The 22,078-nt window shown below is 33.8% G+C and overlaps 1 protein-coding gene across 4 annotated transcripts; it reads right to left on the bottom strand.

Moving 5' to 3' along the window:
* Positions 1-2,562: 2,562 nt before the first annotated feature.
* Positions 2,563-11,792, bottom strand: LOC127806803 (putative ribosomal large subunit pseudouridine synthase SVR1, chloroplastic). 4 transcript variants are annotated; one of them, XM_052344323.1, is made up of 11 exons: positions 11,507-11,792; positions 10,828-11,377; positions 8,294-8,373; positions 8,013-8,113; positions 7,846-7,918; positions 7,575-7,668; positions 7,406-7,454; positions 6,858-7,008; positions 6,697-6,753; positions 6,122-6,177; positions 2,563-2,935 (listed from the first exon to the last, which is right to left on the bottom strand). In XM_052344323.1, the coding sequence occupies exons 2-11, from the start codon at positions 11,282-11,284 to the stop codon at positions 2,875-2,877; spliced, it is 1,179 nt and encodes a 392-aa protein (XP_052200283.1). In that variant the 5' UTR covers positions 11,285-11,377; positions 11,507-11,792; the 3' UTR covers positions 2,563-2,874. The 4 variants fall into 4 exon arrangements, with proteins under 4 accessions (XP_052200283.1, XP_052200284.1, XP_052200281.1 ...); XM_052344324.1 differs by having other exon boundaries at positions 10,828-11,369; XM_052344321.1 differs by having other exon boundaries at positions 10,828-11,792.
* Between the last annotated feature and the right edge of the window lie 10,286 nt (positions 11,793-22,078).

The following is a 22,078-nucleotide window of genomic DNA, read 5'->3' as shown; positions in this document are numbered from 1 at the left end:
GCGATGCCGCCATGTGCGATTATTGAAGAAATAGAACTGTGAAGAGAAAGCGTACCTGATTTTGTAGTCTTTGGATTTCTTCTTCCTCGCAAAAACAATGGTCGACAATTGTTAGGGTTTGTTTGAGGAATGTGAGAAATGGTGTAGCTGTGGCTATGAGGGCATATTTGGAAATTTATGAGCTGTAAAGAGTAATTCTTGTGGCTGTAAAGAGTAAAAATGAAATTTTAGTTGACCAGGCTATGAAAAGTAATTTATTGGGCTGTCGATAAAATTTCCCATCAATCACTCATTGTATGTATATATATATATATATCTTAAATTGCTGAAAGAAGTGTTTGTATGTCTATATATATATATATGTATATATATACATATATCTTAAGTTGCAGAAAGAAAATCGATTGTATGCTTATTAAATTTATTTTTATGTATTTTTTGTTACAATATTATTTCTTATTCAATTTTATTTATGTATATACATACATATATATGGCATAATATAAAACATAAAAAAAAACTTATACATATATGAATGTAACAAAAATTAAAGCACAGCTTCATTTAATTTTGGACAAAATGTGAGTAACTAATATTCCTTCAAAGTGTATAACACGGTCGGAAAACCCAGCCTTTCTCGACTGCAAGCAGTCGGGGAAGCCAGGGTTCCCCGCTCACGGTTGGGAAATCCAGGCTTTCCCTACCACGGGTAGTTGAGGAAGCTAGGGTTCTCTTTGCCCATAGTCGGGAAAGCTAAGATTCTCGATAGTGGATTGTCAGGGAACCTGTAGTCAAGGTAAGCTAGGTTTCCCTGACCATGGACTATCGGGGAACTCAGGCCTCCCCGATCGCCCACTATAGGGTAAACTTGAGTTCCCTGACCACTTAGATTCCCTATCCCAACCCCATGGTTGAAACTCGTCGTTGAACGTTTTCTCACGCAACTCATTTCACCCAAAATTACAAGCGTACGAGTACTTTTCATTATATCTTCTTCATAAAACTCTTCCAATCTAAAAAATTACTGCAAGTGATGGAAGAAAGTCACGTGATTGTAGAAAATCGCTACAAGTGATTGGAGAAATGGCTGCATAAGGAAAAAAAATGAGTTGTGAAAAGGAAGGAAGTGGGTTGTGTTCAAAAAAATGGCTGGTTGTTAGAAGGGTAATAAAGAGTTTTTAATATAGGGTAGTTTAGGAATATTAACTATGGGCTATGAATAATAATAAAGTGGGCTAGGATAGAATTTTCCATATATATATATATAGAAAATTTTCCAAATTTTCCCCCTAGCTTCCGAGAGAAGCCTATAACAATTTCACCCCCCTCCCATATATATATATATATAAATCCTTTTGGCTTCTTTTTCAATTATTTTTTTCACATAAAACAATAATTAAAAAATAAAATGCTGGCAAGTGTAAAAATATTAAATGAAGCAGCATATCATTAATAAGATTATCACATACGTGTGATGTCTTCTTTCTTAATTAATTGAATTTAGCTTTTTTGTGGCTTGAAATTGTATGAAGCCTTAATATTTATAGGCTGGACGTTTCTCACAAATAGCATCAATTATTTGATCGAAAATGTTGTGGTCAAATAGTCTAAATCTACAAAACTAAGAAAATAATCAAAAAACGCAAAAATGTCCAACATAACAAAGAAAATTTATCATGCTCATTGTTGTTCCGTTGTGTTTGCTTATAAAGGTTGCATCTTGCTATCTGTTCTTTGTTTACACTAATAGCCACAAGTTGGACCTAATGATTTGGGAATATTAAGGCTTCAATTTCAAGATTCCTTTTAGGGTTTTGACTCAAGAAAAAGAAAATTGTTTTGAATGAAAATAAAACAAATAAAAATAAAGATTTAAAAAGAAACAAATAAAGATTCAAAAACACATTTAAGGTTTGAAAACTTATTAATTTTCATCATTTCAAATAATTTTCAATTACCAATTGCCCTTACTTCAATTCATCATCTTCTCTAATGATTGTTTCTCGATATATATTTTTTTTCTATCGGCACATTGTCTCTCTTTTCTCTCTCCTTTGATATAAAGCAAGCCAAACTTGAAAACAAAAATACCATGCCTGTATATCTCATCCATAAGTAATTTGGTCATTTCTTGCAATTTCTATTTTTATTCTTTTAAAATATAACAATAGGGCTATATTTTCATTTCTCCACCTCAACCAACATTGTGACTTGTGAGACATAAGAGAGACGTGTGATTTTTCAAAGACTAGGGATAATCAATGCAATATAGGCAAACCTCAAAGGGAGCTTTTGAAATTTACCCTAAATATAAACATGATTAAGATTCACGAAAGTTTTATTGACTAAAACCTATCCATTGACAGTGAGATACCATGTCTAAATAATTACCATTTGCTCTTAAAATTTAAAAAAAAAATTGAAGGTATAAAATAATGTAAAATTTTAACAAAAATAAAAACAGGTCAACAAAAACCCAAGAAACTCAAATTACTAAAACAAAAGGCGATCAACAAATAAAAAATGACCACTAATCCAAAGGTAACGAAAACACAAACAATGCAAAGCCAAGAAGCCCCAACCCTTCCCACCTTTCTTCTAATCTCTATGTATAAATACACGAGACTCATGTTATCTGCTTATACATAAAAACAATAACATATTTAACCTTTATCCCACCGTGAAGAGTCGGGATGCCATTTGATCTAATGAATTCTATGTAGAACTCATGTATGTGTACAAGTATAGCAACATATAAACACATTAACAAATAATCGGTGGATTTTGCCCCACAAGATATCATCAGATACTTCTTCAAGCTGAATTACAGAGAGCACGCATAAGTTGAGCTTCAAGTCCATTAGAATCAATGGTTCAACTCTTCCAGCCAAGAGCCTTCAGATTAGACTGTTTTAGTTCAATATGTTTGCCAAGCCTGTAATAAATTAACCAAATGTTGAGAAGAGTTGATCATTTCAAGTATGGAGAAATCAAATTTTGGATAAGATATGCTTCGCAATACGGCATTGTAAACCAATATACACATGTATATAGAAATAAACATGTGATTCTGCCAAATGAAATACAATTTTTGAGGCTTCAAAACAGATGGGTAAGAAACAATATCACTAAATATGAAAAATCTGTATTCAATCTTAAAATCACCTAAAATTCCACATGTTTTACAGGTAGCTTAGGCATCATACTCAAAATCTGGTAAAATTCACACATTCATGCATCCACAGATGAAGAGATCACAATGTCCCTGGAGAGCATCGTGACATTCCAGAGAGGTTCGCCCTTGCATCAGTAAGAGGGCATCCATAAATTCTGGATAGCTGGTCTCTACTGCTGTTGGGCCAGACAGAATTTCTCCTCACTAAAAACTATTAAGGTCTGTCTTGATTTCTAAAAGAAAACAGCTTCTGGATTTTGCACTCAATTCCAAACTTGGTTAAAAACCTGTGCTCAGAGTCACAGGACTAGAGAAGGGTAAATCAGATTTGGGTGTTGCCACCGGGAACAGAGATAGCACCAACATTGAACCACACAGATCACCAACAAATTGGTCTAGTATTCAGATGAGCTTGTGTCGAGTTTCAGTGATCTCAGATGAGTTCGGCATTTCTATCAGCAAACTGTGTATAGTGAACAAAAAGGCCAGATTTACTTATCAAGGTGCCTGCTCAAGCCAATTCCAAGCCTGAGACCCAATATTTGCCCATTGAGACGACGACGACGACAACAATGTGAAACCCAAACCTAAATCCCACTAAGTGGACTCAGCTACATAAATTCTCTAGTTCTCCGATCATTTCTGTCCATGGTCATAACTTCTCTATGGCCACTACAACACACGTCATGTTTAAAGGCTCTTCACAAAGTTTTATTTCGTCTTCTTCCACGTAGTTTCCTACAAACTTATTCAATTTCATTCCTCGCCTCACAAGTGCACTATTAGTCTTCTTCTAACATGTCCAAATCATTTTAATTGCATCTCCTACATCTTATCTTCAAGAGGTGCCATTCGAACCTTATTACATATAATTTCATTTTTAATTGTATCTTTTTTATATGGACACACATCCACCATAGTAATCTCATCTCAATTAATTATACTCAAATTTTGAGCATGTTGGTACTTAGCTACCCAGCATTCTTAAAACAAGCATGGTCTGATAGCCGTCCAATACAACTTATCTTTTAACTTTAAAAGGATTTCATGATTTCATAAAATGCTACACTTCTCCATATTTTCTTATTGAGAAGCTATGTAAAAAAACATTGATAGGGTAATCCCCATGGCTCCAGAATTCAACACAGTTGCACCCCAGCTTCTAGTGGCTCCCCAATGGCAGCTGGGGGATTGAGCAAGCCAATTCCAGTTCTTTTGTTTCTTGTACTAAAGTCCCATTCCATCCACAAAGGCCCTTTACTCCTGTAAGAAGGATAATCTAGCTTGCACCTCAGCTTCTAGTGGCCTCCCAATGGCAGCTGGAAGAGCAGGCCAATGCCAGTTATTTTGCTTCTTGCACTAAAGTCCCATTCCATGCACAAAGAGCCTTTATAAGGAGGAAAATGTAGCTTGCACCATGTCACTTCCTCCACAGTGAGCTCTGTCCCTCTCTTCAATGAAAACACGCACACACAGACACAGTAACTCATTAAAAAGGGCAGGGGCCAAATTGAAATTATAAATATTACCAGCAGCCAGGCATCCCATACCACAGTCAGGACGCTGCCAGACATCCCAACATTGTCAAGGACAAACTTGTTCCAGCATTTCGTTACTGTTTGCAACTGCAGTTCCTAAAAGGTCTCATTAAAGCCCTGAAGAATGCATGGTAAAATCTCATACTTGCACCACATAAGTCGCACCCAGGGAACCTTTAGCAGCTCCAGCACTTGCAAAAATTACAGGTGGTGGCAGCTAACTCTCAGCCTGCTCAGGTCACCCAATTTGCAAGCCACCAAAATGCAATCTGGTTTGGGTTAATTTTTCACTTACATCAGCTAAGCAATCCCACAAATTTCTGTGGCAAGTCTCATTCATTTGCTCATTCAAAGAGCTATGTCAAAGTGGCCTCCCAATCAGCCTGCAATCTGCTAGCCAATTAATTTTTCACTTAAATCAGCTAAGCAGCCCTACAAATTTCTGTGGCAAGTCTCTTTCATTTGCTCATTCAAAAAGTTATGTCAAAGTGGCCTCCCAATCAGCCTGCAATCTGCAGCCACTGGTTACTACAGGGCTGACCTTCAACCCTCTGGCCAAGCATTTGGAGCATTCCTTCCTCCTTTTCATCCCTTGGACTTTCAACAAGGATCTTAGGCCTTTCTCAATGCTTTGTGCAATTTGGCTTCGGTTCAACTGAATCTGGCATTTATTCAATTGGTAGGCATTTGTTATTTACATTTTTCTTGAACATATTTAGCCAAATTTCTCACTGAGGCATAGAAACACCAAAGTTCCTTCCATATGATTTGGCACTTCCAATTCTACCCATTGTGTCATAATTTCTCTTTTTCCCCCTCAGGGATAAAATTGCCAATTTGGCCTCAGGCTGCCCAATTCCCGTTTCATCCTTCTGACCAAAATACTAGCCCCATCGCATTTGGCACATTTCACTTGGCATGTTTCCCGAGATGAAAACTAAGGTATTATCACATAAAGAGCTTAATGAAAACCTTAAGCAACATAATTTAAGACCGTCCCACTCCCCTTCCCCACCAACAAGCAACAATCAAAAAGAAAAAAGACATTGAGACACAAGCTGATGGAGAAAGAGACAAACAGATAAAGATGGAATGCAGAGACCTCTTAGAAAATTAGCCCAAGAACCAGGTAACCTTCAACCTAATGGGCCAAGGAGGGGATGAGAATTCCTCTTTCAGAAGAATGAAATGCAAGGTAAAATTGAAAAGGATCTCTAATTTTGTTTATTTATCTAAATTAGAATATTGCATGCTCGTGATTACAAATGTTCTTATGTGTCACAAATTATGCTTTTCTATACTTCAAAAAAAAAAAAAACACCAGGAATTCACTCACTGCCGGAAAAAAAAAAGATAGAAAATATATTCTCCAAAAACAAAAGTAACAGAATCCTACTATGGCACTTACACAAGATCAGATGGAAGCCTGAAAGCACCTATGCGTATGCGCTTCAATGAATGAATCTGGAACAAGAAGAAACAGAGAATCTTATTCATACAACTTGGAAACACTTGCACAAGATTAACATGGATAGTAGCCATGAAGCAAATGAAAGTGCAATCCTACCACTAAACTTACATATTTGATATGTTAGTAGAAGTCAAAATTCATCATAAAATGAATAGCCAGAATTCACATGACAAAGCAGTTAAACTAAGAGTCTCAAACCATTAACAAGTGAAAATTGTTACTGGTACAAGAATCCATAACTTTCAATAATACATGTCGAATTGGAAAGAAATGAAGAGAAGACCTCAAACATCATAAACTCACAAGTTAGGTTTAGAGGATCAAAGCAACAACTTTATAACTTGAAACAATTAAAAAGAAACATGCCCAATTCTGCACTTAGTCCCTTGTAAGTTTTACCATTTAAATTTAGGCCTAAATTGGGGCACAAAACAGAGTCATGATACAAAGAGATAAACAAACAAAAAGATAAAACATATTGACGATAGCAAACTGCATTGATAGGAACTGACCTCCAGTCCGGCATTTTTTACTAGTTCCCGAACCTCATGGTTTCTACCCTCATGAACCTGCAACAATTTATTAATCAAAGTAAAGTTAGGTTCCTGTGCTCATACAGAACCATGTAGTGAGAAGACAACAATTTAGCTCAACAAGAGAAGAATAAAATCACCACAATACGAAGTCGGGGTCTTGATATATCTGGCTGTTGTGGTAGCAGCTCTACAGAATCTGGGGTACAATGGATCCCTTGAATGACTGTTCCCTCACTGATTGCTACTAGGTGTCGCTTCTTGACTGCACCATCTATTGTTGCAATGTATCTATAGTTACCAAAATTGTCAAAAACATATTTTAAAAAATGCCTACAAGCATGGCAATAATTTGGCGAGGCAGATACCATATAGCAAAATCCAACACAGTTATATATGAGAGAATTAGAAAGAGTGAACAATTCATAAAGATGCAGTAGGCCTCAGCTTAAATAATTCAACTAGCAGCAACTGAACAATTAAGTTTCTAATTCACCACAATACATATCCTCTAAATAATCCAGGTATCCTAATAGCTTAAGAACATCTGTAGACAGGTCATGCTAACTGTGGCATCATTATGCACTGTTTAAAACATTTTATGAGGTACTAGCAAGAATATTAATTTCAAACTGTTGAACATCGAAATTATTCCAATGATGGACAGAAAGAAGGAAAGGAACCATACTCTTTTGATAACTTAGAAGAAGGATGCGATAGTGTTTGTGCAAACTCCCCTGGAAAAGGATAGCAAATGGATTTAGGTTATTCCATTCAACTTCACTAATCAATTAAATCAAATGAGACATGTTAACACAGGCAGGCATACATCATATGACATAGAGCAGTGTATATACCATCATTTGTCACAATAATCAGCCCAGTTGTGGCAACATCAAGGCGGCCAACTGTAAATAACCTTGGTTTTGGCTGTCCCGGATTCCTTTTATCCTGAAAAAGGTTATTTTAAATAACTATTTGGAAAGCCAAAAATCCAGCAAGTGTAGAAAGTGAATGATTTTTTTTTTATTATATTTCCGAAACTTATAAAAAAACAGATATTGATTCTTTCGAACACAGTTCAAACATTTGAAGTTTCATTAATGCAATCCATGGTTCCACACATACCCAACTCTTCAGATAATCATCAAACAGAGACATTACTGATTTAGTCTCTTTGTCCCCAGAAGAGCATATATACCTGTCATGATGTAACCTCATCAACCCAACAAGTACATAAATAATCCAACTCTTCAGAATCAATAATGCACATGCACAATATCAAGATTACTAACCCTTTTGGTTTGTTCAGAGCTAGATAGACCTTAGGAGGCAATTTCTTAGGAAGGCGGTTTCCATCAACATAAATCACATCCTGTGCGGGATTAACTTTAGTCTGCCCATATATAAAAGAAACAAATCATATCAGAGCACCAATCTTCATTGAATAGTTTGAACATATGAAATGTAATAATAGTGTTTCTTGTACCCTACAAAATTATGACAATGTAAAATCTTAAAGAAATCCACTGTTTGTGTTGGGATGGAAGGTTGCTATCAAGGATTAGCAGCCAACCTGAGGGGTGTTGCATACAGAACCATTAACAGTCACCCTCCCTTCAAAAATAAGCTCTTCACTACCTCGTCTGGATGCCACTGGTAAGAGAATTTCCATATCATTCAAACATTTGAATATATTCAGGACCAATAAACTAAAAACAATGACAAAAAGGTTTTGGCATGTTCTACTCCAGGTTTCAGAAAGGAAAGGAGAGAAAAGTTCTAGGATTCTAAAAAAAAATGTGAAGAAAAAGAAATGCACAGGGAGTCAGTGAGTATTTTCCAACAACTAAAAGCAATTTTTTCCTATAACAAGCCCAGTAGATTTGGGGAACGTAAGAGAGACAAGGAAACAATCACTCTGATGGGATCACTGACAAGGCAGTGATCACCCCAAGGACTTAGGGAACTGGAAGGGAAGAAAGGATGAAAAAAGCGAAAAGATAACTATGAATTTTCATTAAGTTTGCTAAATGATTTGTAATCATTTTTTATACAATAGTTTGGTGACAAGATTGGCCATGTGCCAGTCATTCTCTCTTATTCTAGAAGCTGCATTTTCAGTTACAAATATAATTGAAATAAGAAGCAGGATGATTTAGACCTATAGTGTTTATCTACTTCTGGATAGTCTTCCCTTAGGATCAATGCTTCATTCTAATAGTTTGGCTGGCCTCTTCTTCATTCTTTGGCTCCTTCTTGGTATCAGTTGTGTTTCCTGAGCATGGTTCCTAATACACTCCAAGCTTTTGTGACCATGATCCTTTACCAACTTGCAGTAACAGCACCCTTATACATAAAATCCTCCTGAAAAATTTGTATGTTTGTTTATTCCAATCTTTTGGTTTTATATGATAAAAGTTATAAATGTTTGCATAAAGATAGGTATCCACAGAACCCAACAATAGAAGTACTTCCTATAAATCCTCTTATGTAATTCTTGGATCATCCCCACTAAAACCCGTATGTCCACACTGAAATCTTTTTCTATAAGCACTCTACTTTATTCTCTCTATCTAAACTTCTATCCATTTGTTTATTATGAACACTCTTTCAAATTAGCTATTTGAATTGAATTGAATTTTATTGCCTTCAAAACAAATAAAGCCATCAAATGACCATGAAATAGACATTTTTTTTCTCTCAAGTTACTCTCTGACATGTAGTTGTTTCCTTTTCTTTCCCATTTCTGCATTGATTCTAGGAACCTTTTTTGTAAGTAATCACAAAAGACTACTTAAAAAGAATTGCAAACATTGTACAAATGAAGGTGCGGGATACCAGGAGTTCCCCAGTAACATAACTAAAAAAATAAAATGAAGATCATCTAAAAACGGTACTATGGAGGACAAGCAAAAAGGAGTCCATCCTCAACCACAAAAATAAAGTCAAAGTAGTGAAACCTTTCAGACAAAAATATCTAACTCTTCAAACCCTCAAAAGCTCTATTATTTCTTTCTCCAAATGCATCAACAAATAGTCATATTAACAAATCCCTAATGAGGAGGGAAGATCCTCCTCCAAGAACATAAGAAACTTCTCACTGAGGCTAGCATAACCCAATGAACCCAAAGTTTACTCCACATTTCCCAAGCTACTCAGCAATTCAGTAAAAGATGATTCATTGTCTCAGTATTTTTCTTGCAAATATAACACTTGCCCAACACTATTTGCCTTCACTTTCTTAATTTATCAATGGTAAACAGTTTCAAGGCTGGCTCTCCAAACAAAGGCAAATCTAGGAGGGGGCTCAGTCCACACCGCTCTTCAAGGAAAGCCTAAGGAACTTTTATGCAAAGGGCATCACAAAAGGATAAAGAGTGAAGGTCCCCTTCAAGTTCCAATCCAATTCCATACCCCTCTGGCCACCCATTTAGCGATAGCTATATAGCAAGTTGAGAAAAGCTGGCAAAGCTGGCCTGTAAATAAATTTCAGTCCTGAAAATTGTGTCCAAAACCTGAATAACACACTACACCATTAAGAGCATTAATGGTCAAAAAATTCAGAAGAGAAATGTTTTCTTAGAAAATATATTTGATATTGCTTTCAGTTCTATAAAACCAAATAGCAAGTCGTTTTTCCTTTGTTTCCTTCACCTTTCTTCTTTAAATCCATTAGTTAACCATTTGTTTAGTTGTTTCCCAAGTAGAATCCCTGATCTCCAAAATAACAAATTTTTCTCTGAAATGAAGAGGAAGGCAAGCAGAACAGTAGCAGTTCCCAGTTGGCAATGGTAATTTATGATAACAAAATGAAATTCAAAACCAGAAAGCTGAGCATAAAACATACTAAAATTCACTAGCACCATCTTTTGAACTAGGATTTAAGAAGCTAAGAATAATGAAAGTTAAATAAAATTACTTAAACAACAATTTTGACGGACCAAAATAAATATTTTTCTTTTGAAAAATCTATATTCATTTTGTCTTCATTTCACAAACCAACCAAAAATAAATCAGTCTAACTCCAATTCCTTGATTTTCTTCTCCTTTCCAGACCCAACATAAAAAACACCAAAGTTCAATTTGAAATATAAATTCTGATGTTACCTCCAGCGGCAGCGAGAACCTTACTGAGCCGCTGCGGCGGATCCCTAAAATTCTCATTGTAGAACCTCCGAGCCGCCTTCGAGTGCTTGGGCTCAGCCGCCGCGGCACCCACTCTGGTCTCCTTCTTCTTCTTCTTCTTCTTGGTGGGCAGAGTCTTGGCGTCAGCCATGGCGTGGAGAAAACGCGCGGGAGGGGTGGTTTGGAGGGTGAGGTTGCCGTTCTCGTCCCGGATGATCCATGGGATGAAGAGTTGGTGCTGCCCTAGCTCCTCGAAAGAGTCCGGCCGGGGGCTTGGAGGCCTGGATTTGTTGGGCGCGAAAGTGATGTTGAACTCAGTGGCCGAGGCGGTGATAGTCCGGAGGTGGCGGGCAGTGCGAGTGAGAGAGGAGGGACGGGCAAGCTTGGGGGACGAGAAAATGGCCGAGAATGCGGCGGATGCAGCGGCTATCACCGCCATCGGTGGCGGCCGTAGGGGTTTTGGAGGTTTTGCTCGAGGATTTGGATTTTGGAGTGGCTACGTCCGATGAAGCGAAGATGCGATGCTGAGCCCCTAAAATAAAATCTAATTAGAAAACAAAATATCAGGAAAACAACAAAACCAAAGAAAAAAAAAAAAAAAAACCCAGTAATGTCATGTTCTTCTTCAGTTCAGCAAAGCAAGAGTTGCTGGCGACCGCACCATAAAAAAGCTGAGATTTTGTCTTCATCTTATTTTAGATCGTCCATCTAAATCAGAAAGTTCTTCATTACAAATATGAACTGTGACAGTGAGAGAAAACACCAAAGAAGGCAACAATTCTCACTGTAAAAGTGTTTAATGTACCTAAAAGAACTCTATATCTCTCCCTTAAAGTTTCCATAGACTTAACCCTTGATATACAAGGAAGATTAGGGTGTCAAAGAAGGCAAGAAGGATTGTCTTAAAGCACCTAATTCTATGTCGTTGTGTTTGGCCCTTCCATTCTTTGTGTATCTAAGGTTATATCTATGGAGATTCGTAGAGATATCGAGAGCCCTTTTTTTTTCCATTACCACTTGAACAATGAGAAATATTGACTTCTCTAGTGCTTTTTCTTACTTTTCACAATTAATTCTTATAGTGGAAAACTTTCTAACTTAGGTACACAATCTAGGACAAAATCAACGCACAAGATTTGGACCACAAACCCCTTTCCTTCCTCCTTATTCAATCTTCCTTGCTTTGGAACCCATTGATGGTTCCAAATCTGGAAAATTTTAAATCGGAAACTCCATATGATTTCTTCCTTTTTTTTTATTGTAGGAAACTCGATGGGGTTTTGGATCAATGCACGGCATTTGATCGAGACCGTTCCACCCTTTCTAAAACCTACTGCCCTCTGTCCTCAACTTGAGCGATCAGACAGGTGAATTATGGGACGAAACCCAAGGCCTCGCACCTTGAATAGACATATGTTATCAACAATTTTATGAAGGCAAACTCAAACTCATAACCTTGTGGTAATTCAAGCCCTTGAATCCTCTTTATCGATGATTCTAGATATGGAAAATTTTAAATTGGAAACCTTGTATGGGTTTAAGACCCATCCTTGCTATCAATGGTTTCAAATCTAGAAAATTCCAAATTGAAAACCCTAGACGGCTTCTTTTCTTAAAACTCGAGGGGTCCTGGATCAATACACAGCCTTTGATCAAGACCGTCACATCCTCTCTAAAACCTACGACCCTCCGCCCTAAGCCTGAGCGGTCAGACAGACAAACTCGAACTCATGACCTTGTTATAACTCAAGCTTCTAAATTCTCTCTATTAATGGTTCCAGATTTGGAAAATTCTAAATTGGAAGCCATGTATGGGTCCAAGACCCATCCTTGCTATCAATGATTCTAGATCTAGATTATTCTAAATTAGAAATCCTCTTTATCGATGGTTTCAGATCTAGAATATTCCAAATTGAAAACCCTATATGAGTTTAAGATCCATCCTCCCGATCAATGGTTCTAAATTTGGAACATCCCAAATCAAGAACCTTATATGACAACCTATTACTAGAGCCATCACTCATGGGCAATTTCAACATTGTCATTGCAAACAAGGCCTAGATCTAGGCGCCTAGTTTAGTGAAAGGGTCATCTCCTATCACAAAGGAGACAAAGTTCCCATGGTGGAGAGAGCTTCATCTCTCATGGTAAGAGAGGTAATGCTCCTAGATTTGGAAACTTCATCTCCTTTCCATGGAAAGCTCCTCACATGAGTTGGGAGTTTTCCATTGATTCTTAGAGAAGATAAGAAATACATGAGAAAAAAAAAAAGAAAGAGAGAGATAAGATTTGAGAAAGAGAGAAAATTCTCTTACTTTTATATGTGGGGCAAAATTGTTTGATGTGGTTAGAGTATTACTATTGAAATAGGATTAAATTATATGATGGGATGGTAAGATAATTTTATCCCACTTTAAGAGAATAAAATAGTCTCGAAATTAGTTAATCCCACGTGACATGACATCTCAAGATAATATAACCATGTTTGCATGTTAAGTAATATTACTACCTTATTATCCTCCTACCTAACCTAACGTGTCATTTTTGTATCGAAGCTTGGAAGTGTCCATTATTCTAGTTTTTTGTACATTTCATTTCGAGTTTCAACAAATCAAAAAAGTTGTATTAGTTGGATATCAACGAGCCACCTAGTCTAACAACTACTAAATTTTTGTTATCATGAATTTTAAATAACTATTATGGCAAGATGGTACAAATGCTACAAAAATTTAAACATAATATGAAATATAATGAATTTATAGAATATATGATTATAGATAAAAATAATTCAAAAGGTAAAATCATGGAAACTAGTCCAATCTTACGTTGCATGAGAAATTGAGAACCAAAAGATTGGTTCCAATTTTTGGAATTAAAAAATAAAGCTATAAATAAGGTGCATTTTTGTTTTTGGTTCTAATGCAACTAAGAATAGTAATGGGTGGGTGACCAAAGAGCGTAAGTTTAAATGAAAATATTTCTCCAATGCAATGGATCACAGTAAATTGGATCGAATACTCGCATTTCATTTTACTTCCTTATTTTTATTTCTATTCTTGTTGGTTAGTTTCTTGTCCTCAATACAATACCTATTGTGTACTCAATATATGATTAATTTATATAAATTTCAAATAGCAATTTATCCCTAGAAATTATCTTATATTCTCAATCATGTTATCTTTTACCATATTGACATCTTGTGTTTTAAATTACTAGTAAATTTTTAAAATGGTACATTTTATGAACCACCCTTGAAGTTTGATTAAATTTTACCTGCTATCCTTATATTTTTGGAATTCACACCTTCCTCCCTTAGGGTTAATTGTTTTACTCTTGTATTTAGTTTTGAGGATAAAAATTATCAAATGGTTTTATACTCTAAATCAAAGTATATGATTTGGAAACGAAAATCAATTTCAAGTGTTTTGTTAAAATGAAAACCAAATGATTTATAATTTTCTATAGATGAAGATTTGCTCAAACATGTATTATGATGAAATCTTTCAAATGATTTTTACAAATTGATTTTGAACTATTGGATAAATGAAGTAAAACATTTTCAAAGGTAAAAGACTATACATGCTCTTTATAGATTGATATTTTTGTCTTTGACATAATTTTATTGATGAAGTTCAATTGTATTTTATGATGGAATTACTTTATTAATTTTTATTCACTCGGTGCTTTGAATTTCTTTTATAAGATTTATTAAGCACTAAAATTAATTTCATCATACAATTAAATGTCAAAAATCTTGTTATAAATTTAGTGATGATATTTGAAATATTATGTTTAAAATTATTGAATAAAAATTAAATCCAATGTCAAAATATCTTGTGATAAATTTTTTAATAGCATTTGGAATATTATGTTTTTATTTGATTAAAAAAATATTATTAAATAAAAATTAATTTCATCATGTGATAAATTTGTATTTGAATTATTATGATTTTTATTTAATTAAAAATGCTTTAAAAAATTATTTTTCAAAATAAAATCAACATTGTTGCTCCAAAGTTTTGATCTTATATCACTATAGCTAAGCCTAAGCCTTAAGTACAAACAAGGAATCACACCATTTGAAAGTTCCCCTGTGTATATATGCGCGCAATCTAATATATATGTCAATCTGTCGACTAAATCCCTCAATCTGTTGGCTAAATGCTTCATTATGTCAACTAAGCCTCAGGCTTTGTCGACTAACCCTTGCATCTGTTGACTATCTTTTTTCTTCTATTGACTAAGTTTTAAATTATTTATAAATCTGTCGACTAATATTTTTCTTCTGTTAACTAACTATTTTCATAGAAAACTATAACGACTAGTTTTTCAATCTTCAATGGTCAAAAAAAGGGGGCTAGTTTTGGGCAAGACTCTTGGAATGCTTATAAATACAAGTCATGGATGAACTTAAAAGAGGTTAATGGATAGAAATGAAATCATTTAAGCTAACATCTTATACATATTTGTATTTATATTAATTGTGCTTCATTTTTCTCTTTTTAAGACTTTGATTTTAATTTGTATCAATTCATTAAGCCTTGTTTTGTATTTTGAGAGATCTTGTAATTAAGATATTCATCTCTTAGATTCTCTCTTATTGTTGAAATCTTGTATTTCCTAACTTGTTGTGCTAAAGAACTTGCTTTTTGAAGCAAGGGGTTGAAATACCTAGCTAGGCACTAGAGGGCTTGCTTGTATAAGCAAGATGTTTATAATTTTGTAGTCTCGGACTATATGGCTTACTTGGTTAACTAGAAGGTTTTAGTAGATTGGTTGAAAAATCCTTAATAATGAACTAAGGTAGTGGACTAGGTTTCGTTAAACCGAACCATTATAATTATTTATGTTATCTTGTGCTTATGTTCTTTGATCTATTTATCTGTCCAAACATTTCTTTATTCCTCACTTGGTTCACATATTTATCTTTCTAGCTTTACATTTGTCATTTTATATGTTTTACGTTTTTAAATCACTAAAACCTCAATTTATATCAAAAAGATTTTAAGTTCTATCAAGTTTTTAAATTACCACCTTTTGGGTGTGTGCCATAGCATTTCAAACCTATCATTAATCAATAAGGCAAATTGACCATTTTACCATTATATAGAAATTATTACATATTTCTCTTTCCTCTCATTCTTTATTCTTTGTTCCTTTCACAAGGAGCATGCCACCTTGTCTAACTTTTGTACCTGGTGAATACCTTCCTATAAACATCACTTGCCATTCCAATTTTCATCTTTTCTTTTTCCAATAGTCATTACGTACATAGGGAACTCTTTCTATTCTTCTCTAATTGGGGTAGAAGCAACAACGATAGTGGTCCTTTGGTGGTAAATCTCTCTCTCTATCTCTTTCTTTATATATATATATATATCTCTATATCCCTTTCCTCAATTGTTTTTTTCTCTCTCTCTTTCTTTTTATACATTTTGGATTCATTTGAACCCAAAATGATTGATGGGTTCAAAGATGAACCTAGATATCTTGGTTTGTCCTACATTAGTTTGTGTTCAATGATGAACCCCAAATTCACTTTCTCTCTTTTATCTTTCTCTACCATCTTCTCTCACTAACAATGAGCGATGGGTGATCCCAAATAGTGATTTCATTGTGTAATTTTTTTTTATATTTTTTTATGATTTTATAAAATAGTAAAGAGGAGGAAGGGTATTTTGTGAATTTTTAAAAAATTAATTGTTGTTAATTAACTATGGCGGTCAATTCGGCTACTAAACTGATAGAAATCCAATAATCGAAAAACTGAACTACTTTAAAAAATTGAACCGAACCGACTAAACAAACAAAAAACCAAACAAATCAAAAATTGAAAAAATTAAACAAAAATCGAATAAATCGAATTGACCAAATAAACCAAACAAATACAAAAAAAAAAAAAAAAAAAAAAAACTTAACAAACCAAAGGATCGAACAAATTAAAAAAACTGACAAACCTAAAAGTTAAACAAACTGAAAAATCGAAGAAACTGACAAAACCAAAAAAACACCAAAAAAAAAAATTAAAAAAAAATCCTAACTGAAACTCACCTCTATGGGTCGTCAATCGGAGCAAAGAGAATAGGAAATGATGGGTTGGTTGTGGGTCACCGATCGAAGAAGGGCAAGGGTGGCTCAGTCCTGGTCGTGTGTCACATATTGTTTTGTGTCAACTGGTTCTTCGTTTAGGTTGATAAGAGATGGGGATGACGGTCAAAGGCCGAAGGCAAAAGGAAAAAAGGAATGAAAGGAAGGTCGAAAGGGGACTCAATTGAGTCGGTTCTCCAATCGGGTCGACAGGAGACGGGGGACAACAATTATTGGTCAAAGCCTGAATGCAAAGCTACGAAAGGGAAGGACAGAGACGAAAGGGACTTGGTTGAGTTGGTTCTTCATTTGGGACAACGGGAGATGAGGACAACGATTATCAGTCGAAGGATAAAGGCCAAACCACCAAAAGGAAGGACAAATGTGGACGGAAGGTCAAAGGTGAAAGGTCTTTTGAATTTTGTTCTTCCTTTCTTCTTTAGTGTGTGCACTTGGGCTAAAAACGATGTCATTTTATAAATTCAGTTGGTTCAATTATTTTAGTTATTTCCAACACAAAAAATGAACTGAATTGAACTAATCGAATTTTATCAAAAATTAAACCTAATCGACAATTTCAATCGGTTAGGTTCAATTATTTTGGTTAAACTGGAATTTTGCACACCCCTGTAATTAACAAGAAGGAATGTGTGTTTTGTACACTAATTAACCTCAAGGGAGCTCATTGTCATTTTTTAAAATGCAAGAATATTCAGTGTAATTTAGACAAGTCTTAGAAATGGTATATGAAATTTACCCATTTGAAAAAATCACAAATATAGTAATACAAATATTCAAAAATAAAAAATAAAATTTTATTAAAAATAAAAAATAGATAAAGACATGTGATAATTTGGTAATAAAAAGGAAATGTCATTTGGTGTTAGAATCTTGATCTAAGATCAAGGTCCATAATTGGATAATTTTCAAACCTAAAAACTAAAATCCAAACTTGATTTCTTTCAAATTGATTTAGTTTCTCTTGCATTGCCTCATCCAACTTTCATCTTTTTTAGCTTCTTCAAAGTTTTTAGACTTTATTGAGACACAAAAACTAGATTTTCACATATATTTCTTAAGGTTGATCTAATCTTGACAAAATTGATATTTTATTCTTGTGTTTAGTTTTGATGATAAAAAACAAAATTGATTTATATTTAATGAAGATGTAAAAATAAGTATATTTTGATAATGGAAAATCAGTTTTTGAAAATCAATTGTTGAAATTTTGATGAGGGAGAGATATATTTTGATGATGAAGTTATTTTATTAACTTGGTGCTTCAAATTAATTTTACGGGATAAATTAAGCATAATAATAATTTTATCAATTGAATGTCATAAAATCTTGTTATAAATTTTTTTGATGACATTTGAAATATTGTTGAATGAAAATAACATACAATGCCAAAATATTTCGTGATAAATTTCTAAAATGACATTTGATATATTATGTTTTTATTTGATTAAAATATATATATAAATAAATAATATATTGAATGAAAATTAATTTCAGCAATCTTATGAAAAATTTTCTATGACATTTGGAACATCATATTTTTTGATTAAAAATGTTGTATAAAAATTATTTTTTAAAGAACTTAAAAAAATTAAATATCAAAAGCAATAAAAAAATTATATATATATATATATTAATTCAAGCGGGAGCCCAAAAAATCGAAACGAGACTCGAACCCTCACCTAAGTACCTTAACCATTTGCGCGCTGCCACTTCCACTGAACGTTTCCTTGATTTTTATGCGCAACAACTTATATATATAATTTATAAAAAATTTCAGTTTTTAAACTATTGGCAAATTTTAGCTATGTTTTTACACCTACATCTATCGACTATATCTTCTCATCTGTCAACAATTTCTTTGGTTTTGTCGACTAACAGAATCAATAAATCGGTTCTATCGATTATGTCTTGTTTTGTTTATGAATTTGTCGACTAACTATTTTCTTTTGTCAACTAACTTTTTTCGCAGAAAGCCATAATGGCTAGTTTTTCAAATCCCAACGGAACGACTATATTTCTTTTAAATCTTTTGAGATGCTTATAAATACAACTCAAGGATGATCAAGAAGAGAAGAATGGAAGGAAATGAATTGATCTAAATATTGAAAGAAGTGAATTGAGCTTACAAATTATTCTTATTTTTCTCTATTATATTTTTGCTTTAATTTTTATCTCTCCAAAACTTTGCTCTATCTTTGTAAATTTATTTGCAAACCTTGTATTTTATTTTTGAGAGATATTGTAACTAAGAGATTTATCTCTTAGATTCTCTCATATTGTACATTTATTGTATTTCCTAATTTTGGTAGTTAGATGACCTACTTGTCTAAGTAGGAGATTTGTATTTTTCTTAACTTGTTATAAGGCCTATCCGGAATGATAGGAGGAGTTTTAATGGATTGTTTATAAAATCCTTAGTGAGAAACTAAGGTAGTAGATTAAGTTTGGTTTAAGTTGAACTATAATAAATCCTTTGTATTCTTCTCTTGCTTGTGTTATTTGATTTGTTTATCATTGTTAACATTTCAATATCCTTGTTAGAACGAGAGGAGCTATGGCACACACTAAGAGGGGGGGTGAATTGGTATATAAAAAAAATTTCTTTTGGAAAGTGAAAATATTTTTGTGTAAAGAGGAATAATTATGTGGTCTTATTGATGATTACACAAAGTCAAAAGTGCAACGATGCAAGCTTAAAAGAGAAAGTATAAAGAGCAGTAAAGACACAGATTTATAGTGGTTCAGCCTTCCAAACTTAATCCACTACCTTAGTTATCCACTAAGGATTTTAAAACCAATATCACTATCAGCCCTCTACTCAATATGAGTAGGTCCTCTAGTCCTTGACTAGGCAATGTACAACCTCCTAATTTAATGGGCCCTCTAGCTACTGTTAGGAAGAAATACAAACAATGAAGTAGAGAATCTAAGAGTACAACTCTTAGTTACAATTTCTCTCTTTAAATAAATAAACGAGACTTAAAAGTAATAGAACAGTATATATCAAAGCCTCTTAAATGAGAGTATAGAGAGAAAGAAAGATAAAATTCAATGTAACAGTGAAGGCACGATCGTTCAAGATATTCAATGTTTTTCCATCGGCCTTTAATGCATCTTCAACCACCTATTTATAGTTCATAGTGGGTATGTTTGAATTTTGGACCGTTGTGGGTGGTTAGCGAGCATTTAATGCACCAAAAACTAGCTGTTATAAAATCTGTGAAACACAATAGTCGACAGAGAAAAGGATTAGTCGACTATTTTTACAAGTAAAATTAAGAATAGTCGACAGACATATACTGATAGTCGACTATTTCTAATACAAAAATCCAATAGTCGACAGACATACTTGAATAGTCGACAGATGCTGAAATGTGAAGAAATTTTTGAATTTCATGAACAAAAATAGTCGACAGATATGAAGGCATAGTCGACTATCCTTACTCGATAGTCGACAGATGTTAAAATAGTCGACAGATGCTTGAATAGTCGATAAAACTATCAAAATAGTCGACTATTTCAAAGCATAGTCAACAGAATGAACCTGATAGTCGACTATCCATTTTGAAAAAATGAAAACTTAACAAATCCTCATTTCGATTCTTTTGAAAGCAAGTTGAGATTATTAAAAACATATTTATTTTGAATCTAAATACACTCAACCACACTTCAACATTTCTCCTATATAAATTTTCATAAATTTGCTCAAGGAGATTTAAAGATTGCTTTTCTCATTAATATAGATTGATTAAAAAAACTTTGTCCATATATATTTACTTACTCATAAAGATTTAGAGATTGATTTTCATATAGCCATTATCAAAACCATTATTTTATTTTTCAAGAGTAAAATATCAATCCTCACTTGCATTGAATTCTTATTTCCCATCAAAAGGATTTCAAGTTTTAAACTAAATTTTAAAATTATCCAATTCACTCCCTCTTAGGTGTGTGCCATAGCATTTTAAGCCTATCAACAATTTCCTAAAATTTGATCTTTTGGGTGATTTTGAACAAATTTTAATTCTCTAGATAGATCATTTTGTTTTTGAGAAGAATTTGTTTCAGTATTCATTGTTTCTTCTAGTGTGGTGTTCAGATTTTGATTTAACTCATCATCTTCTATTATTATCTCTGATATTGAAGGGATTGAGTCGTCAAATGCAACTCGTACAAACTCTCCAACAATTTGAGTTTTTTTTTTTTAATTAAAAACCTTATAGGTTTTGTTGTGCAAATAATATTCTATGTATATGGCTTCATCGGACTTTGCATCAAACTTGCCTAATGAATTTTTATTATTGTTGACAACATAACATTTACAACCAAATACATGAAAGTGAACAACATTAGGTTTCTTATCTCTAATTAATTCATAAGGTGTTTTTTTTAATATTAGTCTAACTAAGGCTCAATTTAGAATGTAACAAGCTATGTTAACAATTTCAACACATAAATATTTTGATGACTTACTTGTATATAGCATAGTCCGAGCCATATCTTTGAATAATCTATTCATTCTTTCGACTACTCCATTTTATTGAGGTATTCTAGGGGCCGCAAGTTCTATGTCTTTCGTGAGTGCATGCATAACCGAATTAGGGCATGAAGAAAAATAAGTGTGGGGGAGAAGCAACCAAGCTCATCCTTGGTACAAACTAATCGAGGATCTTCTGCCAATGCTAACACCATCCGAGCTTGCACTGTCTATCTCTTATGAGTGAATCTCCTTTTTATAATTTCCAGTTGAGCTTGGGTCTTATACTTGAAACGAAAGTTCGAGTGTTGAATATATGGAAAGGTTTTTTTCTTATACCATTCATTCCTAACTTAATTACTTTTTAAAACAGACAGATGTCCATTCAAAAGGAAAATGAAAAAAATCTTCCATTGTCATTACAAAATAGTTCAACTTCTTGATTATCAAATTATGTCCCTCTATCACCTCTCATGCTTATAATTTTGGATTAACTCTTATTTTGAACTTTTCTATAGAATTTAGTGAAATAGTCTCGTGTTTCATCTTTAGAAGCCAAAAACATAACTCGAGTATGTCTTGAATAGTCGTCTAGAATAACTAAACCATATCTTTTACCACTTGGGTTAAGTGTTTTAATTGCCCCAA

The sequence above is a fragment of the Diospyros lotus genome, chromosome 7 (assembly GCF_014633365.1).
Source record: "Diospyros lotus cultivar Yz01 chromosome 7, ASM1463336v1, whole genome shotgun sequence".
Lineage (NCBI taxonomy): Eukaryota > Viridiplantae > Streptophyta > Magnoliopsida > Ericales > Ebenaceae > Diospyros > Diospyros lotus.
The sequence above is the reverse complement of the archived record's forward strand: the minus strand, read 5'-3'. Positions and strand labels throughout refer to the sequence as shown.

Bases quoted from the DNA above. Each gene is read 5' to 3' on its own strand.
- LOC127806803 (XM_052344321.1), bottom strand. From the start codon at position 11,284: ATGGCGGTGATAGCCGCTGCATCCGCCGCATTCTCGGCCATTTTCTCG. The intron at 8,114-8,293 runs GTTGGCTGCTAA...ATATATGGGCAG, and splicing joins CTGTATGCAACACCCCTCAG to ACTAAAGTTAATCCCGCACA. The intron at 6,754-6,857 runs GTGATTTTATTC...AAATTGTTGCAG, and splicing joins GACCCCGACTTCGTATTGTG to GTTCATGAGGGTAGAAACCA.